General features: G+C 41.3%; 1 protein-coding gene across 6 annotated transcripts in view; it reads right to left on the minus strand.

The window, feature by feature from the left end:
- Positions 1 to 13,065, minus strand: part of LOC142415263 (phosphatidylinositol-3,5-bisphosphate 3-phosphatase MTMR8) — a 31,528-nt gene extending 18,463 nt beyond the window's left edge. For all 6 annotated transcript variants that reach the window (XR_012777335.1, XM_075513366.1, XM_075513365.1 and 3 more), the window contains exons 1-8: positions 12,948 to 13,065; positions 11,211 to 11,333; positions 10,383 to 10,545; positions 7,880 to 8,037; positions 6,192 to 6,320; positions 5,069 to 5,203; positions 2,974 to 3,106; positions 333 to 442 (exon numbers count right to left, since the gene is read on the minus strand). Coding sequence is in view for 5 of the 6 variants with exons in the window: in XM_075513366.1 (XP_075369481.1) it covers positions 333 to 442; positions 2,974 to 3,106; positions 5,069 to 5,203; positions 6,192 to 6,320; positions 7,880 to 8,037; positions 10,383 to 10,545; positions 11,211 to 11,333; positions 12,948 to 12,971 (975 nt within the window). In the remaining variant the exon portion in view is untranslated. The remainder of the gene's footprint in view (positions 1 to 332; positions 443 to 2,973; positions 3,107 to 5,068; positions 5,204 to 6,191; positions 6,321 to 7,879; positions 8,038 to 10,382; positions 10,546 to 11,210; positions 11,334 to 12,947) is intronic.
- Between the last annotated feature and the right edge of the window lie 384 nt (positions 13,066 to 13,449).

Raw genomic sequence — 13,449 nt, forward strand, 5'->3', positions numbered from 1 at the left:
TTATAAAGGTCATTTATTCACATTCTGTGATTTTATTTGTTTCAAATGAGTTCTAATGAAGCCCAGATAACTGCTTCTTACAACAGAGTGAACAGGACAATGTCTCAACCCCTACTGTATTTCATTTAGTCATAGGAAGTGTCTAGGAGAGCACCAGCTGGGTAACCCACTTGATGTTCTCCAACTGCAGGCTTATTTTTGAGAGCTGAGGCCAACCTGAACAGCAATGTTTTCCCACCTTCTCTCCAGAGACAACTTCACAGCCCTGAAGCAGTCCCTAACAGACAAGTACATATTTTTTAATTCACCTGCAGGTTGGGGTACAGTTTTACCTTGGCAAGAAAGACACCTGCATCCATCACAGCCTTAATGTGCCGTAACCAACCTGAGTTCTCCAGCCCAGTGAGGAAATCGCTCATTGAGGGGGACTTCGTTTCACACACTAAGAACAAAAACAAAGGAATTAGCTGACGCTCTTTCTTTTTCCCAGTTCCTCATTATTGCTTCACAGCAACAGAGCTGGGTAGATCCTAAAAAGCTAACAGCCTGGATCGATGGGCCAAGGCCAATTGCGTAAGGTTCAACAAGGCTCAGTGCCGGGTCCTGCACTCAGGTCACAGCAACCCCATGCAACGCTACAGGCTTGGGGAAGAGTGGCTGGAAAGCTGCCTGGTGGAAAAGGACCTGGGGGTGCTGGTCGACAGCCAGCAGTGTGCCCAGGTGGCCAAGAAAGCCAATGGCATCCTGGCTTGTATCAGAAATAGTGTGGCCAGCAGGACTAGGGCAGCGATCGTCCCCCTGTACTCAGCACTGGTGAGGCTGCACCTCAAATCCTGTGTTCAGTTTAGGGCCCCTCACGACAAGAGAGACATTGAGGGGCTGGAGTGTGTCCAGAGAAGGGCAACGAAGCTGGGGAAGGGTCTGGAGCACAAGGCTGATGGGGAGCGGCTGAAGGAACTGGAGCAGCAGAGGCTGAGGGGAGACCTTACCGCTCTCTACGACTACCTGAAAGGAGGCTGTAGCGAGGTGGGGTCAGTCTTTTCTCTCAAGTAACAAACCATAGGATGAGAGAGAATGGCCTCAAGTTGCACCAGGGGAGGTTTAGATTGGGTATTAGGAAAAAATTCTTCACTGAAAGGGTTATCAAGCACTGGAACAGGCTGCCCAGGGAAGTGGTGGAGTCCCCATCGCTGGAGGTATTTAAAAGCCGTGTAGATGTGGTGCTTAGGGACATGGTTTAGTGCTGGGCTTGGCAGTGCTATGTTAACAGTTGGAACTGATGATCTTGAAGGTCTTTTCCAACCTAACAATTCTATGATTTCCACACTTTTTAAGTGTCAGCAGTAATATCCTGTCTAAAGGACAAAGAAACTACTGGTTGCATACTTAAATACACAAACCAGAAATTTTTAGCTATGAGAGAACTTGAGGATCTGAAAATATTCTCCTCTTTTTTAAACGGTAACTCATTTTTTCAGCTGAGTTTTTTCCAACAAAGAAAGTGTTTAGTGACCTGTTACTTCACTATAAATCACCACTGCACACACATCTAACAACCACTAACATGCAGTCACCATCACAAAGATTTGAAGAAAGGAGAGTTCCAATTTAGAGAAAGAAATAACATGTCTAACCTTGAAGGCAACTCAGATGCTATATTGAAACCCAGCATAGAAAATACTTATAGTAATACAGTTCAATAGTCCGTAAGCACCAGCGAGAGATATTTTAATCACTGTTGAAGAAGAATATGGGAGTAAACAAGTATTTATTCTGCCTCTTCTTCCACCACAAAATAAATCTGCCAGGAACAGGCAATTGAGGACTTACACTTGTGATCAGAACAATCTCTTGGTCGTGTAAATAGCCTCATTTTTCTCCAAGGTCACTACGGATCCTGCAGTGCTACCTGACTAGGCAATTGGTAGCATCAATTATTCAACTATTTTGAAGCAAGATGACCATTATGCTGGTTACTAAAATATTAAACTCATATTTTGAATGACAGCACTTCTATTACATTTTACATACCAAGCAGAATGATTTCCAGCACCTACTCTGCTCCGTTCCGCAGCCTTTGTCAGCGCAAGGATGGTGATAGTGCTGGAAACCACCAACCAGCAGAGTATGCTGGTTTGATCCAAGCTATACCATCACCTTTAATGGAACTTCGCCAAAATTACATTAGTGAAATATGCGCCTGATCCACCTCTCTTGATCTAAGTGGCTCAGGTAAGTATTTCTTCTGCCCTGCTTCGCATTTTTCCCCTAAGATCGCAATCTCAGGGTAGCTTAATTACCTGAGCTACTCTGCATTTTAATATATTTTAATGTATTAAAACGTTAATTTAATACATTTTAATGTATTAAAACCAAGTTCAGCTAAAGAAATCAGAAATAAATGAAAAATAAAAAAGTATGTACGTATGAGATTAAAGGCTTTGGAAGATCATGCCAAAAATCTTTCTTCAAATCATAAATACCGTGTAACACTGAAATACCCCAAACTAAACATAGCAAACCCCAGGAAAGTATTTCCTCAACAACCTATGTTAGTTTTCTTTCAATAGCTCACAAAGTAACCATGAGACTATCTTAATGGTAAAATATAATATTTCTCTAGCCTTCTTTTAATGTAGCACATTTAAGAAATTCACTTTGAAGAAATTTAAGAAATTTGTAACTAGCACAATTAAGGAATGTTGTTAGTATTAGTTGCTATTTTTGAACTGCTATAAAACTAAGCACAATAATAAATAGAATGTCTAGCAGGAAAGCATTTTAACACCACCCATACTTTCAGCCACTTCAATACAGCAAACAAAGTAAGATATTGACTTCACTTATCTGCTTCCATCACAACACCAAGTCCACATGCACTTCTGCACATAGGATTTATATATTCAGCAAAAGGTTCTGTCCAAAAGTAGCCAAGGGTAATGAAGACCGGCCACTTGCACGGACTGTACCTACCTTCCAGGAGTTTCTGCAAGCTGTTCCGCATCACGTGGATGTTTTCTATGCCAATAAATTTAAAGCGAATGTTATCATAATTATCTTCATTCTCATAACCCTTCCCAGCAGCTCGGTTGGCCATGGCATTTAACTGTCAAATTCAAGGGAACAGGAATAGGATAGAAAAGAAAGAGAAAATTACAACAAACAATACACAGATATAAATGAGTCTGTTTTGCAAGTCCTTCTTTTTTTAAAATCTGCCAGAAAATATACTGAACAAAGTTGTTACTCAGACATACTTCCCCACCTCCCAGACATTACTTCCACTGTTTCACTAAAATTATGCCAGGGTCTCCAGTCCATTAGTCATATGCAGAGACTCATTAAGACCCTGGACAGAATTCCTTAGGGTAGGCAGTATCAAAACCGTGCCCAATTTCAGACTACTGCTGTCATCAAAACAGGTAAAAAGAGGCATTGAGTCTGCCTTAATTGTGAAGCTACGTAAAAAGATTCAGACAGAAGCATACGAAAGTAAAACTAGGAAAGTCATTTTTACGAGGAACATACATACATGGTGGTATAGAAATAGTAAGAGAATTCCAAAGCTTTTCACAGACATACATGCACAGATGAAATAAAGCCACCTGAGGGAAACATAGAAATATTAAAGTTGAGCAGAAAGAATACAGCAACCAACTGGAACTGCAGAAAAGAAGTAGAAAAGAAGCCAGTTGCTCTAACAATTACCCAAAACAGTTCAAGAGCTTCCAGGAAATCTTTAGCAGCAACCAAAAAAAGAGCAGCTCAACCCCACACACAGTAATTTGGGAAGAGGAGTGATTTGCCTCCACAGAGAGGAGAGGAGGAAGAGTCAGATATGGTATATACATCTTCAGAACAATTAAATAACCCTAGTGCTTCAGTTCTACCACTCAGAGTAAGACATGTTGCGTTAGAAGGAGAAATGTGACCAATTATAAATTCTCCCTTCTTCACCAAATACTTCAGAACAAAATTGCCATCAATGATAGATTTCAGTGGAACATCTACAATACTGGAAGCTGTCTGTACCAAAAGAACATGCAGTGATTGCTATAAACATACATATAATTACAGAATAGGTTATCTCCAGGAAATGTCATACTACAAAAAGTCAAAATACATCTTGGAACAACAGGTGAAACATTCCCTGTTTTCCCAAAGAGAGTTTTTCCCTTCTTGCCCTTGCCATAGTTTAACTAAATCTGTAGTTTCTATAAAATAACTGCAATATCTGAACAGTGAAGCAGGTTCTCAGAAAGCTCAATTTTAAAATAAATCAGAGCACTTTTAAATCTTTGTGTTTAAATAATTGTGTACTATGAAAATCCTTGTGTTCTAATTTGTTTATACCGACACTCACAACCAATATACCTACAAGACAATCATTTGAATTGTTTCCAAATTCAGTTCCTCAAGACGACAGTCATTAGACATTTCATTTTGTGAATGTTTCTTCAATATCCTCTTACATAAACACCTCAGCAACAAAGTTCTAGCCCCAAATAGTGGCTATAGGACTAGAACAGCTGAAACGTATTAAGCACCAAGCTGCACATCATGAAGGCATTTGTGTTATTTTTACAGAGGCAAAAAAATGGAGGAATTGGTTTCCTCAACTGTTATCAGACTCCACACAGCCCCAGGAAGAAGTTCCCAGGCCTGCTGATAAAAGCACTTCAGCCTCGTGGAACTGAATCCTAAGGCTGCTCTCCAACTCAACACATAAAGGACCTAGCTCTCTGCGGGAAAATGCTTCACTGCCTCAGCCAGCTTCAAGACTGCCAGTTGCTTCAAGGCATCCTTAACACAAATCTCAACCCAGAATACTCCAGGAGTGCAAGCATTCTTAACAGCACTTAACATTGCAGTTTTATTACGCACAAGCGTTCGTCACATTAAGGCACTGAACCAGGAGCCTGATACCAAGTTCCTGATTCAGGGCTGACATAATTTAACCTAATGCAGCATACAAAAGAATTAGCAAAGTTGTGAAAGAATGAACTGGAAACAGCATCGCTAATTCAGACACAAGCTTTAAAAGTAGCCACAAACCCCATGAAGATACCTTTGGCCTTGTGTCTACAACATACATGAAGGGGCTCCCAGGGTTGGCTTCTCTGATCGCCTGCAGCATTTGCTCATCCTCCAGACAGCGTGCACTGAACCCAGCAAGAGGCTGGCTACAACGACATATGGCAGCCTGCAACACACAACAGCGCACATTTTTCTGCTTTCAGATCACCTCTACTGCATTGTCCCAAAGAACACTAATTTGTCGGTTTTAAGTGTCCTATTCTCTGTTCCACTGAAAAGCTGCTACTTATATGGACATACAGAAATACTACTGGAATATTTCTCAAAGCTGGAAGTTTGGGAATCTTAAGAAAGTAGTGAAGCTAAGGAGCCCTGCTGCAAACTTAATTGCTATGTTGTCAAACCCACTATGCTCTGCCTGACACTCAGTATCCCAAACGTTAGCATTTCTCATGTTTTCTACTTGGTTTCTATTGTCCAAAACCATTCTTTTCCACAACTTTGCTTATCAGTTGTTACCGTTCCACACTCAGAACTGCACTGAGTATGCTTTAGGGAAATTTCAATAGTTGCCAGTAAAACTCCATACAGTTGCCCAGGTCAAGGCACGCTTCCTCAGGAAAACAACAATCTGACTGTGACAGCATTTTCCTAACATCTGCATCTAAAACATTGCTGAGACAGCAAAGTTAAAAATTTACATTCTGGTCTTCAAGTGGAAAAAGAAAAAAAACTGAAACCTTCACTTATTCTGAGCTAGTGGGGATTTATTTCAGGGTGGTTCCTCCTCTTCAATACTAAGAAAATCCAGCTGAGTTAACATGTATCTTGTTAAAACATTACATAGCTAAACAGTAGATTAAAAAAACCCAATGCCAACAAAGCATTCCTGAAAGCTGATAAAAAACTTCCAGACAGGAAGCTTGGAAAGTTTGTGCTTTTTGCACAGCTCTGGATGCATCCCAAGTGTTTGTCTTTAGCTTATTCTGTGACTCGGAACAAACCAATACTAAAGCCGTTAAGAGCAGCACAGTTCTCAAATGTGAAGTTAATATGCTCTAATAATGACCTCATTCTTTCCTTTCACTAAAAGAGGACTGGACAAGAAGGGGAACCTTACTCCCCACAAAGACAGCAGACAATGAACAACTAACATTGTTTTCTTTATATAAGTAAGAAAGCACTGGAATCCGCCCTCTGCTTCTGAACCTTGAACTTCCGATCACCACTGCCTTATTAGCAGCTCTAGGCACCACTATTTCTGGAGGATATGTGTTGCAAACCTAAGTGAGAAGAAAGAAAAAAATCCAGATATTACTACTCAGCAATTCAAAATTGATGAAAAATTCATCTTTAGCTTATGATCTAGCATTTATAAACAACAGAAATAGATTGTTTGCCATAGTGTATCTAATGTGGTTGACATCTAAAGTTTCAAGCCATTAAGATGCATTTAGAAAAATAACACAGGAATAGGAGCAAAATAAAACAAAGTGGTGAAGGAAACAATCAATTCTGCAACTGAACCTAAAAAAATGGGTTGCATAGTACACAATACATATTAAAAGGAAGTTCTTTAAATCCATAAATTTTATGAAAGTTTCTGATTTTTCACAAAAAGAGAAATTAAGAATAACTATTTAACAAGTTCCCTCTAAATCTTATTCAACTTGAAATGAGCTTCCAGCAATCAGGTAGCATCCTCAGAGACCAGCTTTATCCTTTTTCCTCAAAAAAGTACAGTCTTTTCAGCACATACTTCACAGATAAGCTATTCTCCAAGTCTGGCTTTACTTGAGGCTTGACAATTTTAAAACATAAGCTGGAAACTGTGAGGAAATTATAAAGCATTGGCACTTGAGAGTTACATGCTAGCAAGTGAAGCTTCAAAGTGATTAATGATTTTAGATGCCCACATTCAGATGCTCTTAATCAGCTAATGGAAAAAGCACCTCTCGCGTCATATCTCAATTTAGGCATCCAAAGATACAGTCATTTGAATTTACCAGTCATTTCTGACAGCACAGGCTTATATTTCTTCAACACAAAGCGTAACAGTAAAGAAAACCAGGAGGGGAAGGGAGCGGAGAGCAGGGGGAAGGGATTCAAGACTGAATATATTGGTATCTTCCTCAGAGTTGTTTGCTTTGTCTTTTAGATAGAAAGGTCTGACTGTACACAACAACAGAAGAAAGAAAAAGGGAAATAATACGAAGCAGGAGTTTGAGTAAGCTTCCTGAAAAAATGCTTTCATTTAACATTGTTTAGATCCAACCTGGATCTCTCCCCTCTTACAGGGGAGAAAGAGAAGAAAATAACAGCAGCAGCCAGTTAGGACTGAAATGACTGAGAGCCCTTATTTAGCAGAAGATCCAACCAAGCAAGAAAAAAAAAAATCTCTGGTTTTGGTTACTGTTTTTTCCTTCCTTACCTAGCCTCTTTCCACCCTGCCTCATTCCCCACCAAGCCAAACTGCTGCCATTTATTTCTCTTCTACACATCTGTCACCAGCCTGGCGGGACTGGGTGTGGAAATACCGAAAGCAGCTAAGGGTACTTCAGGTTTATTCGTAACAGATGGTTTGACATTTCTCTAGAAAAACAAGTAGCTGGTACTTTGCCAGGGGGATCAAAGCAAACCAAGGTGACTCTGCAGCTCTGTTCTGTTCTTCCATGGCATCATTACCCGCAACTTCCCATCAGAACGACGCTGCTTCGATTACAACCGACTGAGCTCATTCCTCCCCAGAGGCATCACTTATGCAGCAGCAGAAGGACTGCTGCACGTCATTAATAACAAAGAAGAGATACTGCACTAAATGGCTACTTTGGGCAAGAATTACCTCATAGTCTTTATTAACATCCGTCATTTCCCAATAGTCATTTGGAATTCCCATACGCTGGTAATCTACTTTTAAATCAATCAGCTTCCATCCAATCTCCCGGTTCTCTTTAGACATTTTAGGATTATAAGAGAAAGCATAAAGTTCTTCGGGTTTCACTGGGAAGAAGAAAGAAAAAAATTAACTAGTTAGAGAGACATACAAAGACATACAGAGAGGTCAGCATTTCTTCCTAAAGGCCATCTTTTGGATAAGCACACTGTGCAAGCCAACGAGCTGCAGGTGTACCACAACTGATACAAGGACTGAGAAAAATTATTCAGTCAAGAAAGATCAGGAGACCTAGAAATCATTTACTGAAGCAGCCAAAGGGCTATGCCACTGTACTGCATAGTTGGCTGTATTTTAATAATAGCTATCTTCCTTATGCTTCTGCCTCCTCAAAGATCAGAAGCTTTAAGTTTTCTTTTATCACTTTGTGTACTTCACTACTCTTAGCAAACTTAGACTGATCCTCGCTCCTAAAAAAAAAGAGTACTACAGAGAAGAGTATAGATATTTAAAATTTCTCAACCTCACATTTACAGGTTTTCATTCGGGGTGGTACCTAGTGCCAACAATTCATACTGAAATCCTCAGGAATTTCCAACACTCAGTTCCCACATGCAGGGAGATATGCCAAAACATTTTGTTAGAATTAATTAAAATTTCAAAGTAGCAATTTTTCCTGAACAAATTATTTCATACTGAATTCACTGCAATAGGCATGTTAGATGAGATTTATATCATGAGAATTAATCCATAAATGAAAACATGTATTAAAAGATATATTTTCCATGAAGAGTTCATAAAACAGCTCTTGCACACCTGTAAGTTCATCGTTCAACAGGGAGTTCTGAGCCGCATGGAAAACTTGATAGATGTCTTGAATATTACTGTCAGCCCAACAAAAGCTTCAGGCTGTGTCTGACAAATGGTAATTTCTTCCTCCCTCCATCTCTACCATCCCAATTTCCTTCCCTCTCTTCATAAAATGCAAATCCAACCAATAACTCATTCAGCTGATTCCCAAGGCAGCAAGCGCTCCAGAGACAGAGTGAAACCTGTCAGAGTCTGATAAAGTAGCCAGGTTACCGGACAGGTAACCCATAGCTGTCAATCATACATGTGCAAATCATAAATAATTATATGCTCTGCCAAAAAAATGATGAAGGAAGCATATATACAGAAATTTTAAAACAACAAAAGAGAACTGTTAAAAGCCATAAATAGAACAAAAGAAAGAGCTACAGCATGTTACACAAATAACCACAAGACAAAAGAAACTGATGTAATCCCCTGCAGTGACAGCTCCCACGCTTCAAGACACTACATAAGTCTCTAATTCTCAAAACTAAAAGAACAGTGACAGCTTTTAAAAACCTAACACCAGAAGCTTGCCAGATACAGCATTAGAATTAGAACTTCAGAACTAAGAAAACTCCAAAGCTCAGAGCACAAGGGAGATGCTGGGAATAGACACAAGCCTTAGTATCAATCAAAAAAAACCCCGAAACTCAGCAAAAAACATTTCTACTACAGTATTTCTATTCAAGTCCTATGTCATGGCCAGCATGAAGCAGACTGGTGCTATCAATTCCCTTCCCTTAGACTAGTGACATAATTACAAAATGCAATTACAAATGGCATCCTTATAATAACGCCAAACTCCAAATACTGGTTCACTGAAGGAGCACCTCAAAAACAGAAGCTGCCAGACAGAAGCCAGGTAGGAAACTCAGTGGAATGCTGTCCTGCAAGAAGAACGAGGAGCCTAAAGATTCATCCATGATGGACTAAAAAGCTTAAGCCAGAAGAGACCACAGGCTTTTGAGGAAGTTTTGCTTACACTCTTTAAGAGTGACTCCAAGTCAGGGCAGCCAGGGTGAAGCACAGAGTTTCACAGCTGAAAGATGACAAGCACTGAGTAGTCTAAACATGCTACTGGGAAACAAATGAGAGATGCCAACCTTTAAAGCATTATTTGTGGGATTCCAGAATTCTGTGAACATCTGGATCAACTGGAAAGGGCAGAACTACACATGGCCAGCAGCCAAGTCACAGAAATGACTGACAATAGCCTGGTATGGGATATGACACTCAGCACGAGTGGTACAAGAAAAAAAGCCTGAGATGCCGCATACAGCCTCAGTCGGGCAAATGAACTTTGCACGGGTCTTCAGAAGTTCCTCATGGGAGACCACCTCATTCCCACTGCCACAAAAGATTTGTGTTTAGTTTGGAAGCAAATGCCCACGTCCACAGGGCAGTACTCCACTTACTGAGCTGACCCACACAGATCATCTCTGGTGATGGGAACTGATTCTGATTTCACATCCTCCCCCTCCTGTACTGACACCACAAAACCAACAGCCTGGCAGGCAAAGCTTTCTCTATTGCTCAGACGAGCCTTCCAGCTTAAAGCGTTTCAACGATTTGCAAAACAGGCTCCCATCCTAAATACCTGGTTGTGAAAGTTTAAGCAATGAGGTATACACTTCGTGACAGTCACGTTCCTGCCCAATAACAAAGTGAGCCACGTGGAAGTTCTTGCAGTGAATAAGGAGTGGATATCCAGCCGTGGTCAGAGGCAATTTTTCTACAGTTGCAATATGGTGATGCAGAATCTGAAAAACAGGAAATAAACAACATTTTTCAGAAGCCACTGATAAGGTTGCAAGCAGTACAAGCAGATATTAAGTTTTTGCAATACTATCAGCTATTTAGACTTACTGCATCTAACTAGCAGCAGAAAACGAGTTTATTTGTGATATTTATCAAACAAACATAAAACACATCCAGACGGTGCACCCAAAGGCTAGGTAACTAAAAGCAAGATTGAAAAAATACAGATATATAACATAAATTAGTTTTAGAGACTGATGTGCAGCTTGCTTTACCTGGTTCACTTTGCTTTCCCTCCACTCCCATATGCAATATATTTTGTCGTTCCCATTTTACTTTAGAATGAATAAAAAAGGGTGCTAATTTTGCCCTTCTAAAAGCTGTAAATTCAAGTTTAGTGGTTTAGTATATGAAGTTTGAGATAGGAAACTAGACAAGTTTTTTATGTTCCTAGAACTAGCACTAATTCAGTGTGTGACCTCTATCAAGTCACATTACCATTGTGTTCATTTCCTTCCAAAACAGCTGGTTTTGTCAAGCATTTTGTATCACAACACTGTAAGAGACCACTACAACTTTGGCATTCACAAACTTGTTCATTCTGGATATGAGATATAAAGTAATTTTCATACTTGTGTTTAAACAGACTCCAGATATCACAACATACCCATGTTTCTTTTCTGACTTCAGCAGAAGCATCTACATAGATAAGGTGCGTAGCTGTCAGGTATAACGTCCCATTTGCTGCCTTCCTATTTGTATAGCGATCTAGTAATTTTACATTTTCAACCTGCAACATAAAGAGAGTATGAAAAAATGAATTTAACTTTGACTGATGAAATATCTAAGCACCTGTTGAACTGCAATCACGTGACTGCTAATATACAACTCGGGAAGAAAGACAGAGAAATATAAGAATTAAAGTCTCCCCTGCAACACTAATTCAGCTTTACACTATAAATTCAAATTATTTCTCCTGCAATTAAAGCCAAAAAGGTTAAGCCAATAGCCAAGGTTTAGAACCAGTGTGAGTAACAGGATTCCTGGATTTGTAGTCAAGATGATTGCAGTTTATTATTGTGCAAGGTTGCAGAAATAATAATACGAAGAACTGCAAAAGAAAAGACTGCCCACGTTCAGTATAATCGAAGTGTTGCTGTGAAAGAAACAGCCCTCTCCAGCCCAACTTCCAACTGCTCAGTCACTACAAAAAAGCATTAGCAGCTACTTCTTGTAACACACTTCCTAGGCATGTAAGCGCATTTCATAAACCACACTAAGCTAATTAATAAAAACAGTTTTAAAAAACATTAGCACAGACATAAAAAAATTAATTTTAAAGTATTTTACTTTATTTGATTTATTTTCTCCTGGCCTATTTGCTTCTTAATGAACACAGATGGAATTTTTCTTTCATCATTAAGCAAAAATAATGGAAAAAAAATAATTGGAAGGACAAGGAAAACAAACAGTTTAACAGTATACGATAAATTAGTTCTGGGGACTGAATACGTAAGCTTCCTTACAGGGTCATTGGTCTGAGATAAATCATGGAAAATGTCAGCAAAGAAAGTTGAAGAGCAGAGGTCTCAGCTGTATGTCTTCCCAGTACGTCATGCTGTTCAGCACATGTAATTATTAGATCTAATATTGCCCTTTTTCAGGCCACTAGAGACAAGCAGGTCCAGCAAAGCACCTTAGGCAACATGGGTAAGGAGGATCCCCAAACTAATATCCTAGAGAATAAACCAAAACAAAGTACAGCGACCTTCATGGTATTAAATAAATCAAAATAAATAAATCAACGGCTGGACAGACAGCTGCCTGAAGTAAATACAATTTGTTTTAGCTGTCACGGGCACAGCATTCCCAGAGCTCCCGTTTCACTTTATGCAACTGAAAAAGCACATTTTGATTCACTTCTTCGGACGGAGGGGATCTCGGCACTTTGATATAAACGAAGTTTACAGGAATTGTACCCAAAACACCTTTTGATCAGTATCCTTACTAAAAATTTCCCTTCCCACACGGCGATACAGTAAGACATACCTAAACACCACGTTAAGTAGCTTTAAGCTTTCTAGACTTATCCGTGACCCGTTTGAGAAGTACAAGGGACGTTCACGGATACACATGCCTTAAAGGAAAGCACAAGTAGCTGCTTTACTGAAATTAAATCACGACCTTAAAACAAAAAAAGCCGTTGAAAACGCAGAGCCCTGACAACAACCCCGGCCGAGGCCCGCCGCCCCCCGAGGGGCTTCACCTCAGGCGTCCCGCGGGGAGGCCCCGGCGCAGGGCGGCGAGCGGAACCGCGCAGCCCGGCCCAGCCCGGCCCGGCTAGCCGCCCCCAGGGGACCCCGACGGGACGGCGGCCGGCTGCCGGGGCGGCGCGGCCTCTTACCTTCGGCGTGGTGATGTGCTCCATGGCGGCAGCCCCGGCCTCCGCGCCGCCATTTGCAGGGGGCAGCGCCCGGCCCCGCCGCAAACCTCGCGAGAGCCCTGCGGAGCGGCGCCGCAGCCGCCATCTTGGGTGAGGGCAGGGCGCTGCCGGGGTCGCCGCGCTCCTGCCGCGGTTGCGGGCGGGGGCGTGGGCCGGTCCTGCAGGGCGGTGGCGAGCATCGCCATCCCCCGCAGTCCTGCGCAGGGCCCGGCCCGAGGGCCCCAGCGAGGCCTCTTTCTCCTGCTGTGGCCCCGCCGCCTCCACGCCCCCTGCCCTCCCGGCGCGGGCACACACGAAGCTCTCAGGGAATATTTCAGGAAAAAAACCCACTTTTTTCCTCAGTGTGTAAGGCCATCAGCTCTGGCATCAGCGTTGCCCTCAATGAATAGCAGGCTAATAGCATTCCCCACTCGTGAAAGGGGGTTGGAGACACATTTGACCATGTTAATACTTAGTGCAGGCA

This window comes from Mycteria americana, chromosome 10 (genome assembly GCF_035582795.1).
Source record: "Mycteria americana isolate JAX WOST 10 ecotype Jacksonville Zoo and Gardens chromosome 10, USCA_MyAme_1.0, whole genome shotgun sequence".
Taxonomy (NCBI): Eukaryota; Metazoa; Chordata; class Aves; order Ciconiiformes; family Ciconiidae; genus Mycteria; species Mycteria americana.